Source organism: Vombatus ursinus, unplaced genomic scaffold (genome assembly GCF_900497805.2).
Source record: "Vombatus ursinus unplaced genomic scaffold, bare-nosed wombat genome assembly UNPS02006779.1, whole genome shotgun sequence".
Lineage (NCBI taxonomy): Eukaryota > Metazoa > Chordata > Mammalia > Diprotodontia > Vombatidae > Vombatus > Vombatus ursinus.
The window spans coordinates 6,249,878-6,271,919 of record NW_020946557.1 but is presented as its reverse complement, the minus strand read 5'-3'; the positions used below and the strand labels follow the sequence as shown (position 1 = coordinate 6,271,919).

Genomic DNA, 22,042 nt, shown 5'->3' with positions numbered 1-22,042 from the left:
TATATGCCTAGAAGGGAGATGTCTGGAGAGTTTAGTCATATTTTTACCATAATTTCAAATTGTTTTCTAGAACAGTAAAACCCATGCAAACTTTCACCAACAGTGGATTCACGTACCTGTCTTCCCACAGCCCCTCCAACATTCATTATTTCCATTTTTCTTAGTTTGCTGGGTGTGAAGTAAAAAACTCCAGGTTTTTCTATTTCACTTATTATTAGTGATAGGGAATAATCTTCCTACACTAGAGAGCTGCTCTTACTCTAATATATTCGTGCTAATTTTTTTCTATATCTTGGATATCAGATCCTTATCATTGATATTTTGGGCAAGGATTTTTTCCTCTAAATTTGATTAGCCTACTTATGCTAACTGCATTCACTTTGTGTGAAAGCTTTCCAATTCCATGTAATCAAAGTTACCTATTTTTTTTTTTTGTTGTTAACGCCTTCATCCCTTGCTAGTTAGGGATTCTCCTGCTAGCTATATCTGTGATGTCTCCATTCACTTCCCCCTTCCCCTTCTTTCCCCACTCCCCCCATTAAAAGGCCTATGTCTAAGTCAAGAATTCATTTGGAACTTATTGTAGTATATGATTTAAGATGTTGATCTAAATCTATTTTTTTCTGAAAGTCCTTCCCACCGATCTTAGTCTGTGTATGTATGAATGTGTGTGTATGTATACATAGATACACATATAGGTACATACATACATATATACATAGATATACATATACATACCTGTATATGAATGGATATGAAATTATTTATGTTTAGAGCCTATTTTGCTGACAGAAGAATGCTGTAAATCAACTGAACTCTCCCTTCCATGGTTTGTATTAACAATAAAGTTTCTCTACCTAATTTGTATCCAAAATCTATGAACTGTGGTACTTTTACCATGACAACATCCAACTTTAAAAGTTGCACTTTTCTACCACCTCAAAATGTTAACATTATTGGCAGCAAGACCATTATAGACTGTCTAGTTCTGATATTTTTTTTTAGTATGTTATGCCATGCTATAAAGTCAATTTAAGATCCTTGTGTTAAAACAGCCTGTTTCAATAAGGATTATAAGTTGTGAGAAATATTTGCTCTGCCAATAGGCACATTTGTGGATGGAGAGAGCAGAATAGTCAACTTAAAGCAGTCTGAGAAAAATGCCGTCAGTTGAGTGAACCTGATTTACTTCTCCTGAAATTACCTTATGACCTTAAGGGTTAGACTTCTTTGCAGAGCTGAGAATCATTCAATGTAGATTCTACTGCATTTCTTAAGTAAACTGTCAGAGTTATTTACTACCATACTGGAATATGCAATATTTCAGTTCCTCATCATAAAGAAAATATGGAATGCTTTAAATAGACACAAATATTTGGGGTCTAAATTTAGGGTTGTATTTTTAGATCAATATAGCAAACCAGAGAAAACGAGAACCACAAAAGTTTTTACCATCCAAGTATGAGCATGTGCTTTAGTGAATGAAGCTTGGTGTTCTTCAATGTTATGTTTTGACGGACAGGGGGCAGAGATACTATTGCTGTCTTTGTTTCATGTTTACTGTTCTAAAATGGATCGAAATTACATAATACCTCAGGAAAGTCAAATATCCAAAAGAAGCTTACCCTATACCACTCATACACTAGAGCTCCTTATTATGTATTTGGCATTTAGTAAAATACATTGGGAGAAAAGGCAGGGACTTCTACTTTCTTGGGGTGTGTGCACTTTTATTCACATCTGCATTGTTCATTCTTAGGTCACAAAATGTCTCCAAAATCATTTAGTAAATCCCCAAGGTACAGATTAACAGGTAACAAGGTAACAGATTAACAACTACGCTTTGTTGCTCCTAGGACAACAAAATCCTCTAATATGTACAATTCAGTACAGTGGATTTTTTAATTGTCCTTGCCTAGGATGACAGCTGATCTGTCATTTTTTAAAGAAAAATATTAACCACTTGATCACATGATATGATGCAATAAAGGGAGGAGAGATATAACGATAATGCTAAGGAATGGGGAAAAACTCATTCCATGGCTCACAAGGTCAATCAACAACCATTTGAGTTATGTGTTAGGTTGATATAGAGACAAAAGTAACGTTGATTTAGTCATATCTGACTCTATGTAAGCTCATTTGGGGTTTTCTTGGCAAAGATACTGGAATGGTTTGCCATTTTGTTCTCCAGCTTATTTTACAGATGAGGAACTGAGGCAAACAAGAGTTAAGTGACTTGCCCAAGGTCATACAGCTAGTGTTTGAGGCTGCACTCGGGTTCTCCTGACTCCAGGGCTGGCATTCTATCCACTAAGCCACCTAGCTGCCCTACACACAGAGATAAGGTGACTTTGGCAGGGAAGGTACTCATAGATGGTGGAATGAAGAATGGCTTATATAAAAGGCAGTGTTTAAGCAGAGTCTTAATGGAAGCTATAGTCAATAATGAACTGTAAGCAATTTTGATTGGACAAAAAGAATCTGTAGTAAATTCCAACAGGAAAATATATATGAAAATTTTTCCTTTAAATTATCCATGTTGTTGAAAAAGCATCTAACCTATTATCAATACACTGGGAGTAAATAAGGTATGTTAATAATGGGTGAAATCCCAGCTTTCTTATTTGCCATCTGTGCAATTCTGGACAAATTAACATCTCTGAACCTGATCTTCCTCATCTGTAAAATGAGAGAATTTATACTAAATGGTCTCACAGCTTTTAATTCTGTATTTCTGTGCTTCATAATGATTAACTCTTGGTTCGTTTGAGGAAACACGAATATATTTAGAGCAACTCATTATAACAAAATCCCAGTATAAGAAAGTAATCTGTTCATTGCTGTATTTCCACATACAAGATTTATCTTTGACAGAACCCTTTTTTCTGGTAAGATATATATGTTAAATTTTGTTGACACATATAAAAACTATTTGCCTTATGGTGGTTTTCACTCAAGTTCTATAAAACACCCCTAAAGAAAGTTTGATCTTGCTAGTTCATGCTACTAATTCCATATGTCATGATCTCAGATTTGCTCTTGTAGATTGAGGACAGGAAGGGTGTTTAAAAATACCTGCCACAGTTGATAAGGAAATCCTCTCCCCCCAAACTAAAGATATTAAGGTCAATAAACAAAAAGACTTATAGAGTTCAAGTACGCAGCACTTGGATTTATATATATCATTATATTTTTATATGTGTTATGTATTATGTGTATTTGTAGACAAATAATTTCTATTTATATATTTGTATATTTATATAACAATAAACAAATATAGCAATATAATGGATGATTAAAACAATATATTTATATAATTTTATAATATATGATCTTATTATTTGGAGCTGGAATGAATCTTAGATGTCATTAAACCAATTCCAGGATAGAGAGAGAAAAAAGAAAAACAAAATGCCCAATTAAATATATGCGAATTAGAAGGCACTTTTTTTTTTCTCCTTCTTCTTGCTCCCAACTAGTCAGGCATCTTACGAAACAATCTAGTAGGATTCTCAGTGGTCTGAAGAGAATTTCAGCACCAAACTCTCATTCAATTCAGCTGAACATACACGTGCTGAGCATGTCTTACTACAGGCACACCTCATTTAACTGCACTTTGTTTTACTGTATTTTGCAGGTGTTGTGTTTTTTATAAATTGAAGGTTTGTGGCAACTCTGTTGAGCAAGTATACCAATGTCATTTTTCTAACAGTACGTGCTCACATCATGTCTCTGTGTCACATTTTGATAATTCTCGCAATATTTCAAACTTATTCATTATTATTAAATCTGTTATGGTGATCTGTGATCAGTGATCCTTGATGTTACTACTGTAATTATTTTTGGGCACCACAAACCGCACCCATATAAGAGAGCAAACTTAATTGATAAATGTTGTGTGTATTCCTCTTTTCTCTCTTTCTCCTTGGGCCTCCCTGTTCCCTAAGGCACAACAATACTGAAACTAGGCCAATTAATAATCCTACAATGACTTCTAAGTGTTTAATTGAACAGAAGAGTCAACTGATGCAGTAAACTTCATCGTTGCCTTGTTTTAAGAAAGTGCCACAGTCACCCCAACCTTTAGCAACCACCACCTTGATCAGTCAGCAGCCATCAACATTAATGACTCCACCAGCAAAAAGATTATGACTCACTGAAGGCTCAGATGATTGTTAGCATTTTTTAGCGATAAAGCATTTTTAAATTTAAGTATATACATTGTTTTTTTTAAAATACTATTGCACACTTAATAGTCTACAATATAATATAAACATAACTTTCATATGCACTGGGAAATAAAAAATTCACGTGACTTGATTTGTTGCAATGATCTAGAACCGAACTCACATTATTTCTAAGGTATACCTGCAGAGGAGAAATAAATAAGAGTGCATGTAAAAGCACTTGTTAAGGCAAGAGAAAGTATCTGGTTTGACTGAAGCCCTTGGTGTGTGAAGAGAGATAAAAGACTAGAAGTGTAGGGAAGGGCCAGATTAGGGGAACCTGCAACCTCAAGGTCACATGCTCCCCACCCCTGGGCCAGATCACTGAAGGTCCTCCCTTACAAGCTGAGATACTTAAGCTTTTATTCAGGAGGTAATAGGGAACTACTGAAGGTCTGCTTTTAGTTTTGTTGGCTGAGAGAGAAAAGGTGAAAATAACATATTATCAGGCCTGTCCTATGGGAAAATTAATGTGAAGCAATATGTAGGTTGGTTTGGAGAAAGCAGAACCTGAAAGCAAGGGGATCAGTGAGATGGTTATTCAGCAGTCTGGGTAAGAAGCAATGATATTCTCATCAAGAGTGACGAATGAGACAAAAAGGATAGATATAACTGATACTAGTAAAACAGAAATGATAAGATTGACTGTATGGGGTGAAGGGAAGAAAAGGAGCTAGAATGTCACCAACATAGGAGAAATGTAAAAATGAGGGGATAATAATTATATTAGATAAAGGTTAAATAAAGCATTTATTAAGCATTTGTGTACCTGGACTCTGCAAAACTAGGGAAGTTATGGGTTGACTTAGTATAAAGTGGTGCATTTAAATGTTGCATAAGACAGCTAGTGGCACAGTGGATAGAATGTTAGACTTGGTGGTGATGGTGATATATGTGTGTGTGTGTGTGTGTGTGTGTGCGCACATGTGTTTTTTTGTGTTTGTGTATCACACTCTATCATAGTTCTCTTGTCTCTGGTCTGGTTGTTTCTTTCCTTTGCCGACTCTTTTCTCTCTTGTTATATCACTTCAAAAAAGAATGAATGTAAAGTGTTTTTGCAAAACTTAAAGAACTCTACGTTATCTATTATCATCATGTTGAAACTGTATCTTATTCTAGTCCCCTGATCATACCCTCCCCCTTCTATTGAGTATTGTAAGTTTATAAGTAGCCAGGATAAAGGAAGTAAGACTGCAAAGAGGGTCATAGAAATCATGCAGAGATCGCCCCAAAGATCAACGGAACATAATTTGCAAACTGTATTGCATATTAACCAAAAATCACAACCAAGTAATATGTGCTAAATCATAAAAAGCCATCTAGGTTTTGCTGTCAGGGCCTTTTGGTTCTATGATGGGTAAATCGCAGATAATTTCCAGACATCCACAATAAAGCAAGTAGAAAACCAAATGGTGCTGGCAATTTTGAGATAATGTAGACCAGTTAACTTTAAAGTTTTCCTGAAAACTTTGAGATGGATTTGGATATGTTAATAATTAACCCCAAGATGACATGGATAAGAGTTAGTTTGTTCCCCACAAAATCCTATAAAAATGAGACCCCAAACTCCTGACCTCGATCATTCTTCCATCTCCGTCTGGGTCCACGCTGCTGAGTGCCCCAAGTAAAATCTATGGTAATGGAAGTGATTCTTTGTGCTTCTCCCCCTGCCCCCAACCCTATCCCCACACTGCCTTCCCTCGTCATTCTATCCCTGACCCCATGTCATCTGACTCTGTACCCATTTAGCCACTTGTCTGTGTAATTTCTGTGCCTGATTGCTCCTGCACCCTTTGCGCCTTATTAAAGTGTGATCGTGGACTCACTTTCTGCTGCCATTGTGGTCTTTCCCAGTAAGTATCCAAAGAATTGGGTATACATACCCCATTTCATAATTCCATAAATTAACTGGCAACTAGATCATCATCATCATCATCACCATCATCATCTTCATCATCACCATCATCTATCAATTTTATTAATTTTTCTTTGTGCCTGAGTAAAGTTGTCACTGGGTTCAAGGTGCTAAGTGTTGTGGTCATTTATAAATGATCCAGGGTAGTCAGTTGAACTAACCAAAGGATATCAGGGCCAGGAAAAGTGATAACCCAAAAAGTGGTGTGAATTGGTGATGGATCTATTCCCTAGAGGACAGGAGATTATACCAGGAACAGACCTTGGCCTTGTGGCCTAGTCGTCTAGAAGAACATGAAGTAAGAGTTAAAAAAGATTATACTATTCAATAAACTCCAGTGGCTCCCTATTATCTCTAGGATTAAATATAAAATCCTCTGTTTAGCTTTTAAAGTCCTTCGTAACCTGGTCCCTTTACCTTACTTCTTATACCTTACTCCCCCCTCCATATACTCTGAGATCCAGTAACATTGACCACCTTGCTGTTCCTCATACAAGATATTCCATCTCCCAACTCCATGCATTTTCATTGGTTGTCTCCTATGACCGGAACTCTCTCCCTCCTCATCTCCACCTCCTGGCTTCTCTGACTTCTGTCAAGTCCCAGTTAAAGTCCCATCTTCTGCAAGGGCCTTTCTCAGTCTTCCTCAATCTTAGTGCCTTTCCTCTGAGACTACTCCAAAGATATCCTGTATACAACTTGTTTGTACATGATTGTTTGCATATTTAGACTGGGAGTACCCTGAGACCATGGGTTGTGCCTTTCTTTGTATCCTCAGGGTTTAGCATAGTACATGGCACATAGTAGGCACTTAAATGCTTGCTGACTGACTGAAGAGGGACTGAGAAGTCTGACCTGGGTGGAGAGAGAATTCTTATTACACGTATAATGAAACATGTAATATTCAGGGAGCTCAACACTTCATATAGAATTACAGTGAATGGATGAGTCAGTTGGTCAGAATTAGACAGACCCTACAAGTCCAAAAATACTCTTGTAACTCTCTTACTTCAATTTCATAGTATGCCTTATATTAGTCATTAGCATAAATGTCTCATCTTTTCTACTAGGCTGCAAACTCCACTGTATATGCGCCATATATCGATCTTTTTAATTCCCACAAAGATGATTCAATATTTGCTGAATGGATATGAGAATTCTAGTTTATGGACATTAACTTAGTAATAATAGTACTCCTACGGTGGCAAAATACCTCCATCCTCTGTTTCTCCCATTTTCTGAAACATCAAAAAATCCAGGGGCAGCTACGTGATGCAATGGACAGAGCAATGGCCCCAGAGTCAGGAGGACCTGAATTCAAATCTGGCTTCAGATATATGACACTTACTAGCTATGTGACCCTGGGCAACCCTGATTGCCTCACCAAAAAGGAAAAGAAAAAAATCCAGTTAAGCCTCAGGTATACTTCACATCAATGTTTGAGAATTAGAATCAAAAGCCTAATAATGAAATAGCTTGTATTTACACAGTACCTTAAGATTTGCAAAGCACTTTACAAATTTATCTCATTTTATCCTTACAATAACCCAGAGAGGTAGGTGCTATTATTATCCCAATTTTACAGATGGGGAAACTGAGGAAGACAGGGATTGAGCAACTTGCCCAGGCACAAACAAGTAGTGTCTGAGGTAGGTGCTGAATTCTAGTCTTCTATACTCCAAGTCCATCATTCTATCCACTGTTGACTTAGCTGCCTAAAAAACTTTACAGTATTAGCTCCCTCTGTTGATATTCTAGTAGGAGATGGGGGGGGAGGGGGAGGAGAGAGAAGTACCAGACAATGGTAGGCTTTGTTAGGGTGAGTAAAGGCAAATTTTTTTAAGAAGGGGCTCCACTACAATTTCATGACTTTGAAATACAAGGAATTTTGTTAAACAGGAAAAAGACAGTAAAAATTATAGTAGAGCTTCCAAGCTTTTTACAAGATTCCAGAAAGTAACACTTTATCATTAAAGGTGTTTCCTAAAGTATTTTCTTAAAGAAACTACTAGATAAATGCTGAAGATGAAACCCACACATTTCATATTTCTTCTAAATTGTCTTGTGTAAGGCACTTCACCTACATAACTTTTAATAAAGGATCCATCCAAAATAACATAATTCTGTTTCCTAAATTTTACTACCTAAAAATTGTGGCCAACATGCTGGGAAATTTTCCCACAAGAAACTGACGAGGTCATATATTTCCCACAGAACTCTAGAATTCTCCAAGTTTTTTACCCCTAAACTCTCTTTTTAGGCAATGGTTTTTTGTTTTTTGTCAAATATTTTCTTTCACATTCTAATATTTTTTAAAAATATGTATATTTTAATATATGCTATCAATTTATTAAATTGGCTTTTAATCTATGAAGGCAAAACACTGCAAATACATTTTTCTAGCATTTTTACCTTTGTTCTTATGTTTCTTCTTTTGATTAATATACAAAAAAAACCATAAACTATTTACCAAGGGGAGGAAATTAAGGTTCATGGGAAAAATCACATCAAAGAGCAGCAACACTATAGACAGGAGGACTTTCTATGTCAGACACTAAGCTTTCATTATTCTATTTTAATCAAAGTCTACCTGCTACTCTTTGTAGTAAAACATATTACCCATACAACTGTGTAGAAGTTTAAAAAGTAAACCTCTGAAGAGTTCTTCATGGCATATGTAAATTGAGTTATTTTTTAAAAGTTAGATCCTATTCCTATGACATGTTGATTGCATATTCTATAATAATCAAATATATTTATGTCAGGTACTACAAATCATTAACTAAGCAAAGTCACTGGTAAACTAACATAATATTAAAACTAAGAAACACTTGTCTACCTATAGGTCTTTTGTTTGGGGGGTATTTGGGACTAATTTATTCTGGTTTGAGTTTCTGTGGGAGATAGAGAACATCTGAAGTTATACACTTAGCACAGTGCCTGGAACATAGTAGGTGTTTAATCAATGTTTATTGACTGAGTGACCCCAAATGTTTTTTGAAAAGGATAGTATTCTGGCAAAAACATTTCAAAATAGGTCATAATGCTAAATTTAAAGCATTACTTTTTTCACCAAAAAAATGTAAAAATTCTGATGCCAATACAATCATGGGGTTATTTAATACCGTTTACAACCCTATAGAGTACAAGTCATTTTTCCTTTTGAAGACAGAAGTGCACTAAAGACAGGGATTAATCATCAGCTCAGAGTTGAATTGATTTGAACATGTTAAAAGTATGACAAAATATCATTCTAGCCAACCTGCCCAACTAGCTGTTCCTTAAATTCAGCATTCCATCATCCTGCTTTCAGGCTTTTGGTAGTCCCCTGGAATGCACTCCCTTCTCATTTCTACCTCTTAGAATTCTTAGATTTCCTTCAGGGCTCAGTTTCAGGTACCATTTCCAAAGGCTACCCTATTCTTCCTAATTATTAATGCACTCTCTCTCTCTCTTCACACTACCTTGTATTTACTCATCTGTGTACATGTACAAATCAGAATTCATTATCTTTCCCTCAAAATCCTCCTCCTCCTCTTTGAAACTTCCCCCTTACTATCAAGGGTACTACCATCCTGTTAGTCACACAGATTGATGATACTGGGATCATTCTTGATCCCTCACCCCATACATGCAATCAGTTGCCAAATTTTGTCATTTTTACCTTTACAGTATCTCTCCTATACATCTCCTTCTCTCCGCTCACACCATCACTACCCCAATTCAAGCCCAAAACACCTCTTGTCTGGACAATTGCAATAGCCTTCTAATTACTTTCCCTGACCCTAGTCTCTCCCCATTCTAATACATCTTCTACGCAGTTGCCAAAGTAATTTTCTTTTTCTTTTTTTTTTTTAGGCAATTGGGGTTAAGTAACTTGCCCAGGGTCACACAGCTAGTAAGTGTCATGTATTTGGCCTGAGACCGGATTGGAATTCAGGTCCTCCTGACGTCAGGGCCGGTGCTCTATCTACTGAGCCACCTAGCTGCCACCTCGCTGCCCCCTAAAGTAATTTTCCTAAAGCATGGGTATGACCATCACCCTAATTCTATAAATGCTGGTAGCTCCCTATTAACCCAAGATTAAGTAGGAAAACAAAATGAGCCACAACAACAACATCTTTGTTTACCATGTAAAGTTTTTCACAACTGGGCTTCCTCATCCTTTCCAGGCTTCTTTTAAGCACTCTAACATTTAGTCATACTGGTCTACTTGCCATTTTGTACATACCACACTCCATTTTCCCATTTCAGTGACTTTGCACTAGTTAAACCCCATGCCTAGAATGCTCTTCCTCCTCACTGTTATCTCTTACAGACCTTGCTTTACTTTAAATTTCAATTAAAATGTAATCTTTTCTGTAGGAGGCTTTTTTCTAATGAAAGAAGGTAACATTTATAGGTGAGCTTGAAAGTGTGTGAATGTGTGTCGGGGGGGAGGGGAAGAAGAATGAGGAGGGGGTAGAGGGCAAAGCAACAGAAGAGAAGAAAGATGAGAAATCCAGAGAGTGAGTCCTGGTGTGAATCAAATGAAGTATGACTGCAGGCCTTCTTAAAATAATGGTCCAAGGGAAATGAGTCCCCAGTCAGGAAAATTGGGCCTTAGGACAGAGATATTCCATAGTGGCAGGATAGCAGGTGAAGAGAAGTCTAGAGGATAAGTCTAGAAATGAGTGCATTCCCAGCACCCAGTACAGTGCCTTTACACATAATAAGTGCTTAATAAATGCTTTTACTTGAATTAGGCTAAAACAGTATAGTAGTAATAGAAATCACCAAATAAATTAATAGAAATTCCTTTTGTACCATCAAATTCTAAAGAATTGAGAGAGAAAAAGAATTCCTTTTTAATAAAGTCTAATATCAAACTCATCAAAAATATTTATTAAGCTTGTGCAGAGAACAATGCTAAGTACTAGGGGAGTTCAAAGTTTTTATAAGGCATATTCCTTGCCCATCATAGAGTTATTACAGTCTAGTAAGGAAATGAGATATGAACATAGATAATAACTAAAACACAAAGTACTGAATAAGTGTAATAAAGAGTTCTAAAACAAAGTGCATTGAGTTGGGTTGTCTCTGATAGGGAGGAATTCAATAAACAATGAGGGAGAAGGAGGATATTCCAGGCATTGTGAACAAACCATAAAGGTAGAAGTGTGAATCAACTATTAGGAGGACGAAGAATAGTCCAATTAGGCTAGAACACCAGAGTACATGGAGAGGAGAAATGTGAGATAAAACTGGAAAGGTAGAAGGATGCTGGGTACCTATTCAATAAAACAAAATAGAGCCAGTAGAGAGCTACTGAAGATTTCGGAGAAGAATAATAGGACTAAATCTAAAAGTAAAAATATTATTCTGGTAATCAACTATGTGATTATTCGGAGGATTAAAGAGTTAGTAAGAATTTAAAACTTCGCTATAGAGTTCTACAACTTTGGCTAAACACATGCTCCCTTCAACATATGATATTCTTTTACAAGTCAAGAAATCTATATTTTATAAAAATAATATATGTATAATAAACCACAATTTATTGAAAGGGAGTATATTCCATATTATAATACTTCTACATAAGAATAAGTATATCAAACTACATTCTGAACTTCTCTCAAATAAGCCCATTTTTTTGGAGAGTAACAGAATTTACATTTATAAATAATGAACTGTTAACTCTCAATAACGAAATTCTCTCTTGACCTCAAACTGCACTAATGACAGACCCACAAATGTTAAGAAGATTTGTAAACAGTTCAACCATAATCTGGCAACTTAAATGTTTCTAAGGGACTAGGTTATTAAAAAAAGGAAGTTGAGAATCTGTGCTACCCAACTCTGAAATGGTTTTCTGATAACTCTAACAAAATTCTCCACAATTTCCTACAGGATCATCCAGCCTCAGCCCTAACAAAGCATCCCAGACAAAACTGGTAACTCCGCCTCATTTCACTGTCAATGCCTAATTTACTGACTGAACAAAGAGTCAATGTGTCATTGCCCCCTTTATCTGTTTCAGTGGCTAGTTATACATTTCCTAGACACATTTCTCAGAGACCAACTTGACTAATTATTATTTTACAGTGAGGAAACTAAGGCCAAAGAGGTTATTGGTTGATTGAATAAATGACTTGTCTATGATAACAGGATTGAAGGCAGGATTTGAATCAAGGTCCAACACACATTTACCTTACCTAGCTTAGCACTTTGGGGGAAAAGATTGGAAAGGGGCCCTACAGCTTTGTATTTTTCTTTGTATTTCACTGGAAGCTTAGCATACTGCTCTGCAAATAATAAGCATTTAATAAGTGTTTGTTGAATGGAATTGACTCAACTATTCCTATCTTTAAAATGGGATTAATTCATTAAATACCATACTATTTCCCTAACCTTTTATCCCATTAATAGTCTCACATTTAGTAAGCATCACAGGTGGGATTTGAACTCAGGTCCTCTGTCTCAGAACCATTACTTCTTTCTACCATACTGTGCTGCCTTGGCCTACTCACTCACACTCTCATCCCTTGACAGAACCTAAAATACAGGTGGGAGTTGGCACCTGACATTCAGTCAGGATGGAGACAGACGTACATCATTGAGAAAAGCTTGGGTGGCCAAGTTCTTTGGCCACATCCTTAGTCATACAAAACTGAAGCTTTTTATTTCTAACTCATCTAAGAAATTCCATCTCAACCATGGTAAGCACCTAATGTTAATACAACTGGGGGGGGGCGGTGGGAAAGGCACATGAAATGAAAAACTCTTTAAATACTTTTCTTTAAGTAAATGGCATATAAACTAGAATGGAAAGTCCTGATTTGACCTTTTGAAAAATTGGTCCTTTTTTTCTTTGGCCCAGTCTTGAAATAAGTTTCAGGTGTTTTTATAAACACCTGTTTTTACACATAAATTTCTTCTTTCTGACTCACAGCAGGTAGTTAACCACTAGCCAAATTAAACTATTCATCGAAATAGCTCATTTTTAGACTCCGGAGTCTACAATAACACCTATGAATGTTTTTTTAATTTTTTTTTTTAAGTCTGTGGGATAAGGAGGAGTGTGCTGGGGTTAGGCAGTGGTGAAAGTTGTGAGCATCTAAGTATCCTTACTAAGTTTCTGGGCAATCTTCCCATTTTAACTACTAATGGGATAAAAGGTTAGGGAAATAGTAAGGTATTTAATGAATTAATCCCATTTTAAAAATAGGAATAGTTGAGTCAATTCCATTCAACAAACACTTACTAAGTGCTTATTATTTGCAGAGCAGTATGCTAAGCCTCCAGTGAAATACAAAGAAAAATAAAAAGCTATAGGGCCCCTTTCGAAACTTTTCCCCCAAAGAGCTATGCTAGGTATGGTAAATGGGGGACGGACCTTGATTCAAATCCTGCCTTCAATCCTGTTATCATGGACAAATCATTTATTCAATCAACCAATAAGCATTTATTAAGTGCCTACTATGTGTCAGGCACAAAGCTAGGGGCTAGAGAGACTCTGCCTTAAAGAGCTTTCATTCTACTGGAGGGAGGGGGGCAGAATACCAACTGGTCACAGATAAGTAAATTCAGGATATATACAAAGTAAACAAAAGTGACTGAGGAGCATAGCACTAATGACCAAGAATCAGGGCGGGCATATGGAAAGCAGTCTTAACTTTTCTGTTTCAATTTACTCATTTATAAAATGCGGCTAAAAAGACCTGCAATACTTGACAGCATTTTTGTAAAGATTAAATAAGAAAATGTACTAAAGCATTTTGCAAACCTTAAAGTGCTATATAAATGTCAACTATGGTTTTGGCTATTGTTACAACAGAGATCATAAGTGCATAAAAAATACACAAATCAAATTCTATGGATCATTTCAGCTTTTGTTGTTCAGTCTCATTCATCCCTTTAGAGTTCAGAAAAATAACTAACTTAAACATTGGAAGAGAGCAATCATAGGTGAACCATAGTTTGGCCATCTACAATTCAGGGCATTAAACTAAGTGATCTCCAAGGTTCCTTTCAGTTCTCATGAGTCTATGAAATACTATAATTATATGATTATTCTCTATCAGGAATTTTTAGGTGGTAATATAATGCTACTTAAGGTGGGAAGGAACATGTGAGGTAAAAATTTTAAAAGGAGAAGTAATATTAGCTGGTTTCTAGATTTGTGAAAACACTATTCATATTCAAAGAAATGAAAAACACTCAGGTTACAGAGCTTAGACCACTCTGTTTTAAGTCGAGTGGAGTTTCATGCTAAAGCCACAGCTAGTCACTTCAAACAACTACAAAAAAAGTCTCGAATAAAAATAGTTTTAAACATACAATTGGGTGAGGCATGGTTAACAAATTCTGATGCTACAATATATTTTGGTCAAGACAGGACCTCTTAAGTGACTAACAAAGCAAAGAGTTGCCAGGTCCTTATGCTGAAATAAGTAGAATATTTGCATAAAGGGTTGAATACCCAGGATTTAACCAAAAAAGACACCACAAGTTCAAGTGTTAAAGGGCCCAGACACTGGAATCTAAAGAATGACAAATACCCACCAATGTTTACAAGTTTCTGAAAAAACTAAAAGGAGTCATGTGCTTGCAAATACCCATATACTTAACCACATTTGTATATTCTATGTTCACATAGCTAAATCGTCTGGAAACATGGAACCGACCTTGTCCAAGTTCCTGATTTTACAATGGTGAGCAGTGAGACACAGGGAAGTTAATGACTTCTCCAAGGCCCCAGGAAATATCAGAACTGGGATTTGGACCTAGGTCCTGTGACTCCAAATCCAGTGATCTTTTCCAGAATGCCACATTGGACTAGGAACCAAGCTCTCAAATTTCAGTCTAGCACTCTTTCCATTACACCACAGAGCCTCAGGCACTCATCACATCTCACTCGGACTAGTGAAATGGCCTCTTATTAGGTCTCTCGGATTCTAGTCTCTCTCCTATCCTATTAAACTTCCACTTAGCTGCCAAAACAATTTCCTTAAGGTACAAGTTATTAGCTTGCTTAAATACCTTAAGTGGTTCCCTTAGCCTGGCATTTGAGGTCCTCTACAACCTGGCTTCTACCTATACTTCCAGTATACTATTCTCCTTTATGAAGTCTATGTTCCTGCCAAACTGTTCCCCAAAGTTGGCACCCTAGCTCCTGGTTCCATGTATTGATAGCCCTAGCCATACAAAGCTCTGAGGGTTTTATTTTTATTTTTATTTCTAAATGATCCAAGAAACTCCATCTCAATCACAGCACAATGTGGGCAGGAGGGCGTAGAGGGAGAGGCTATGTGTGAACAAACTATCCCCTCACAACAGGAATGCATTGCCTCTTCATCTCTGTCTTTTTGAAGGGTCTTATTTCCAAGTTCAGGTAAGGTGCTGCTACTTTCATGAGGCTATCCCTAATCTCCCCAGTGAAGGGACCCTCCATCCTCAGTCTTCCTCGTGCTATACTGGAGCACATGCTCTGGACTTATTCTCCCAACCCCAACTCATACAGATAGGTTAGGTACCCAGAATTTGACTACTAAGATTCCCTCAGGGTTCAGTGGTAGCTCTGAGATGCTGGGGTGGGGATAGGGAAGAAGGATATCTTTCTAATACCACAGCTCAGGAGCCCTCCACCAGAATATTTCCCCCCATGGTTATCAGTTGTTATCAATTAATCAGCCAGATTTAACTAGCTTTTAGGAACAGGTATTTACTATGATGACAGAGTTGATACAAAACAATTCCTACCCCTACCCCCAATAATTGTGTGTGATACACCCTCCCACAAGTACATACAGAATCCAGGGAAAAGCTGCCTCAAGTTTGGAGCACATTAATCAATCAACAAGCCTTTATTAAGCACCTCTATGTGCTCAACAAGCCTTTATTAAGCACCTCTATGTGCAGGTTGTTGTTTGTCCTTTGTTCTCAAAGAGGATCATGACATCAGGAGGTGATGCCATGACTTGCAAGTGAACTGGATTGAGGGGCAGGGTGCTGTGCAAAGTCACCAGCCTCACTTTATCCTGGAGAACCATCTGGGTACAGTGGCAAGACACAGATCAGGACAACTGGAGATGGACCCCAGGTTACTTTGCTAAATGCTAGGGAAATGTCACAAAGAAGCAACTTAGAGCTACTGGATTCTGGAAGTCCTTTTCTCCCCTTCATGGGCTACTCAAGAAATTCCTCTTAGCTATGATTTCTGCTGGGCTCCTATAAAAGCCCCAAATCTGCCTTTCCTCATCTCCCCCAAGTTATCCTCAACTCCCTGTGCAGATACTGATGCCAGGCACTGATGTCTTGAGAACACTTTAGGAAAAGAAGAGCAAGGCTGAGCAATTCATTCTCTGGCTTAGTATGATAACTCGTACACACTAAACGCTCAATAAATGATTGCTGACTTGACATTTCTACCACTAAGCTGTGGATGCTCAAAGTCCTGATTCCAAACTAGTTTCCTGCTTTGGTACAAGCTCCACACAGCTCCACAACCAATCCAAACAGACTTCCTGTAGCACCAAGTTGAAAGGACTTGAGTCAACTGAGAGGTCCAGGTATTGTTCTACCTCAATTCACACCTCTGACTGGTTGATTTCCATTGAGATATGTTCTCACCTGACAAAGGTCTTGTCATTTATTTTGAGTGGGGTAAGATGATTTCACAGATTGATTCAATCAATTTCTACTCTGACATTATACTTATTTGTGAAAGGGAACAAAGCATTGGGGACACAGAAATGGTCTCAAACCCAGGAAGATCAGGGAGTAGAGTCAGTCTTTATCTCTATCCTTACATGCCATCCTCTCTGTACTCCTCAAAATGTAAAATGTTTAAAGTTAAGGCAAGTTTCCTTTGTGTCTTTTTATCCCCTACTGCTAGCATAGTAAATTGCACATAGTAGGTATTTAATGAACATGTGTTGATTTAAATTGAATGGGGCACAGGATAGGAATACAAGACTAAGACTCATTATTTATGAGGTTCAATAATGTAGTCAGTCAATGAGCAATGCAACAATGACCATGGAAAATACCGCTCCCCTGGGCTGGATACACAGAGACCAAAAATGACAACTGGATACTGAAACATCTGTTGTGTGGTAAGCTGAAGTGTGGCAACCAGAGCACAGAGGGGAGAAGAACTGCTGTAATGACATCCTGAAAGAGGTTCAAACAGTGTGCCATAGTTGTGGGCTGTTGGGAAACAGAAGAAGCAGACAAAACAGCCTAGAGCTGAAATTCTAAATAAAGGACAGCCACAAGTCTGAGAGTCAGAATCACAAGCAAGGATCGGCTTAGCAAATTCCTAAGCATTCATTCAAACATCCTTTTAAGCTCATTGGTAATAACCATTGTTCATTGCACCATTTCTTAACATAAAGATTAGCAGTACATGTATGTATACACACACACACACACACACACACACACACCCTTTGGTTTCTCAGTGACTACAGGTTAAGTCCAAATTCCTCAGACTGCTACCTATGTTTTCCCCTGATCTGACCCCACTCTACTCACCCAATTTCATCTCCTACTATATCCCAACACGAAGCATCCCTCAGGGTCAGACTTGTCTCATCACTGTTCCTTGATCATTACCACTCTCATTTCCAGATATAAGATTTCCCTTTTGCTTTGTCTCTCCTTAACCTCAACACACACCTTCGTCTCTGCCTATATGAATCTTAACTAGTCTTTAATGTATTGGTAAAATCCTATCTTACCCAGGGCCACTTTCACCTCATCATTATCTAAGCTTTTATAGCACTAATCTAATATTTCATCATATAATTAGTTTATTGTTTCATTGGATTGTCTATTGGATTTGGGGAGCAGGATCCACAGCTTACATTTTTGTCTCACCTTTGAAGACCTAAGCAGAGTAGGATGCACTTAATAAAAATTTAGTGAATAAATGAACTGAAATCTTGATAATTACCCCAATTAGTCTGAATTATTGAGCCTAGGTATACACATACACATAAATATTTATAAATGTCTTCCCACTGGAACTGTAAAAAGAATGAACGCTGGGAATTAGCAAAATAGTAAAGGTCATTATTTCTACTGAGGTAATAAGAATTCCTTAGACTAAGTTTTCATAAAATAACACACATACACACAGAAATAGCAAGTTTTTAATTTAATACCTGTGTTTTCCTTTTTAAAAAACTGCACACCTGTAGATGTGGTCAAACTTTTAATATAGGTGGCCAGACTTTTAAACACAGGTGCTAAAAATGTTCATTCAAAACTGGTCAGTCTTGGATTGAGACTTTATTTCACTATGCAGAAAAACAGAAATAATATACCTGTGCCTCTCTGTGGAATCCTATCCTTTCTGGCACAATCCATCCATAAAAAACATTTTATGTATTTTATTTTCAAAGTATCTTTTGATCCAAAATCATGAAACAAAATATTATCTAAGTTTCAAACTGTAAGCTTAATGTCTTTATTCACTTATTCATGATCTCAGTACTTAGCACAATGCCTGGCACATAGTAAGCATATAATAAATGCTTGTTGACTGACTGATACTGAAACTATTATAATATTGGTTCAGATTATATTGAGGATCCATTATCGTAATCTATATTTGTGTTTTATTTTCATCAATATAGAATGCTTTTTGATGTGTTTTTCAAGACCTGTAAAAGTATTTCAATGAATTAAAAAAAGTGGACAGCAAACAGATTTCAAATCTAATTTAATCTATCCTTAAGGCTTTTCTACAGACTTCTACATTGCAATAATATATAAATCAATACCAATGTTTAACTGTAAAATGTAAAGTCAATTGATGAATACAATGTATCAAGGCAAAGGGAGAATCTAAAAATGTAGTGTAGTATGTATGTAGCCATATACAAATATGTATATACACAAAAAATTATGCTACATTAAATGCATGTTCCTGTTTCTGATGAATATAATTTTAGCCATAGGAGAGTTTAAAATAATTATAAAGTAAATTACTATAAATTTTGAATTTCCTTTTTTATCCATTTTTACCAAATACTAAATTCTCTATCAAACATACCAAAAATCCTCAAAATCAACAAGAAACCTGTAAGTTTGTCACATCCTTTTCTTGAATCAAATTAAAAAGTGACAACTGCTTATACTGTAGTATCATTAAAAAAAATCTTTGAAACTTTCATGGGCTATACAGAAAATGGATAAGACTATGTGGTTTACAACATCTTCCTCTAGATTTGGACAACACCAATGAGTGATCACCTGAATAGAACAATAATCCAACAAATATAAAAGGTACCATTTTCTTAGCTAATAGCCCTAAATATCTGAACAATAACTTAGAGAAAAATGACAAAAATATCATGCAATTTAAACTAAGACTCCATACCTAAGTCAAAGAGTCCCTTTTTCCAATAAAGAAACATAAGGAAAAGGGACATTCACATCATTTGGTGTGTCTGCCCAAATATAACTTTCCACCATAATTAGTGCTTACTACCTCTTTGGGAGGAGCTAACCCCATGTGTCATAACAAGTGAACAAACAGTATAAATACACCAGGGTGATTCTTGAAGGACAACTTCTGCACTTCTCACTGGAGTGGAGGTACACACTGAGGAAGACTGAAAAACAATCTGCTAAGAATCCTGGCATTCTGGTAGGTCTCTAATTTGACTCAAATTCATCTAGCATCCATTTTAACTTGCAAAGCATAAACTTTAAGGAATTGATATTTATTCTATACAGATAAACATCAAATTGTCTTGCCTATAAAAACTCTTTTGAAAGGTTCTACTAGTCTGTCTAAATTGAAATGATGTTGACATGATTGTTAGAGCTAACTGGTTCTACTGCTGATTTAGTGTTATTTTGAAGCTTCTGCTCGACTTTATTTCAAAGATCAAGCAACGTTTAAAATGTCATGAGTTTGTCATTTGAAAGTTATGTATTCAATGCAAGTGTCAAATGAGACACAGAAAGTCTTCCAATTTTCAACAATTATTCACCTTGAAAATAATTTCAAAATAAGATAGGAACTGGCCCTGTGATCCTATTGGTATATAAGCATACCTGTGTAGGTTGTGGGCCCCTTATATACAGATATATAGTCTTAGTGAGCTGCCTACAGCACTGAGAGACTGTTTCAAAATACAACTACGAAATATGTTTAAAAAACAAAGAAACATGAACTGCCGTTAACTTAAGAAGTACATTCAACAGGATGCTAAGAAAGAAGCATATTAAACCTGAATGTACTAAAAATTAATCTGTGAACTACCAAAAAAGGGTAACATGATCAAGATGACAAAACATGTATATGTGTACATATGTATGTGTGCATGTATGTATTTTACATATGTGTGTATATAAAATAATTCTTTTCTTTTTGCAGAATTAGTCTGGGAATATGCTGTTACAAATAGCCTTTTTGCTGCTAATCTCTAACTTTGCTCATGCTGGGTTTTATGCTGAACGATTCCAATCCCCTACGGGAATAAAGGGGCCACCACCCAATCCGAAGACACAGTTTTTCATTCCTTACACCATAAAGAGTAAAGGTAAGGCAAAATACCTCTTTGGTTTTACTAAGCAGTTGTTACTATATTTAGATAATTATGATGATTTTCTTCCTTTCTTGTTATCTCTACTTAAGAACTATTAATCCTATGATTGGTATCAATTGTTTTCAATTTCCTAAATGAACCCAGATTGTTTGTGATTTCTGAGAAAAGCAAGTTTACAGAATAGCATTAACAACCCTCACATACACAGTGGAAATGGCACAGGAATGTTATGAAACACTCAATATTTCTGAATTCTCCTGTTTGGATTTACTTTCCCAAATGATGCTGTGGCAAAAATAAGCCTACTTGTTTAAAAAAATTAATTATCCAAAAAGATTCAACCAAAATGAATCACCCAACTTATAAATGACAGAACAGTTAAGCAAAAGGTTTTGTATGCCTAAACAATTTCTTCACTAATTCATTTATTCATTCAACAAACATTTATTAAACCCTTCTTATATGCTAGTCATTGTACTAGAAGCCAGGATATTAAGATAAAAACAATGGCAAATATAAATCCTAAATTTGCTAAAATTCAGCTAACACCTGAACATGTAACTGAATTTTCATTCAATTGGGAGCAATCTTTTCGAACATATTATAAACCATGTAAAGTGATTTGGTTTTCAAGAAGCCCAACTATGAAGCTGGTGTTTCTTTCTCTTCCAGTAATGGAAGCTTATGTCTTTATAAAACAAATCCATTTGCTTAATAAGCCCCTCTGTGACTCCAGAATCACATACTGCAAGATTTTAGGGGCTTTACTCAATGAAGAGCATTTGTCACTCTCTCCAATAAATACATACTCTATGTTCATTTAGTGGTAACAGCTCTTTTATTTTTTTCCATATTGACATTTTTTGTGTATTTTGGGGAAAAAGGAAAACTCTATTTAAAAACAGCATTTTCTATTAAAAATAGTAAATACTTATAACATCATGTGGGTGGCATTACAGGATAAGGACATGAACAGGACCAATTATATTACTGAGAGAGGCAAATCCTAGACTCTCTCTACCCAACACGAGTCAGCATTTGATGTAGTCTAAAAGAATCACCTAGAGCACCAGAAAGATCAAGTAACTTGCTCAGGGTCACACAGTCCACATTAGAGGAGAGACCTGAACTGAGGTGTTCTTGACTTTAAGAACGGATCTTTACCCACTTTAGCAAAATGCCTCTTAGGAGGGTAGAGTTATAGTGGAGAAAAAGAAAGAAAGAAAGAAAGAAAGAAAGAAAGAAAGAAAGAAAGAAAGAAAGAAAGAAAGAAAGAAAGAAAGAAAGAAAGAAAGAAAGAAAGAAAGAAAGAAAGAAAGAAAGAAAGGAAGGAAGGAAGGAAGGAAGGAAAA

The 22,042-nt window shown here is 36.4% G+C and overlaps 2 protein-coding genes across 2 annotated transcripts in view; one reads left to right on the top strand and one right to left on the bottom strand.

Annotated features, from left to right (window-relative positions):
• NT5DC1 (5'-nucleotidase domain containing 1) overlaps positions 1 to 22,042 on the bottom strand; it is a 250,170-nt gene that overhangs the window by 179,498 nt on the left and 48,630 nt on the right. The gene's annotated exons all lie outside the window — the stretch shown is intronic.
• Positions 20,534 to 22,042, top strand: part of COL10A1 (collagen type X alpha 1 chain) — a 9,301-nt gene continuing 7,792 nt past the window's right edge. Inside the window, exon 1 of the mRNA XM_027848681.1 lies at positions 20,534 to 20,684. Within this exon, the coding sequence (XP_027704482.1) occupies positions 20,534 to 20,684 (151 nt within the window). The remainder of the gene's footprint in view (positions 20,685 to 22,042) is intronic.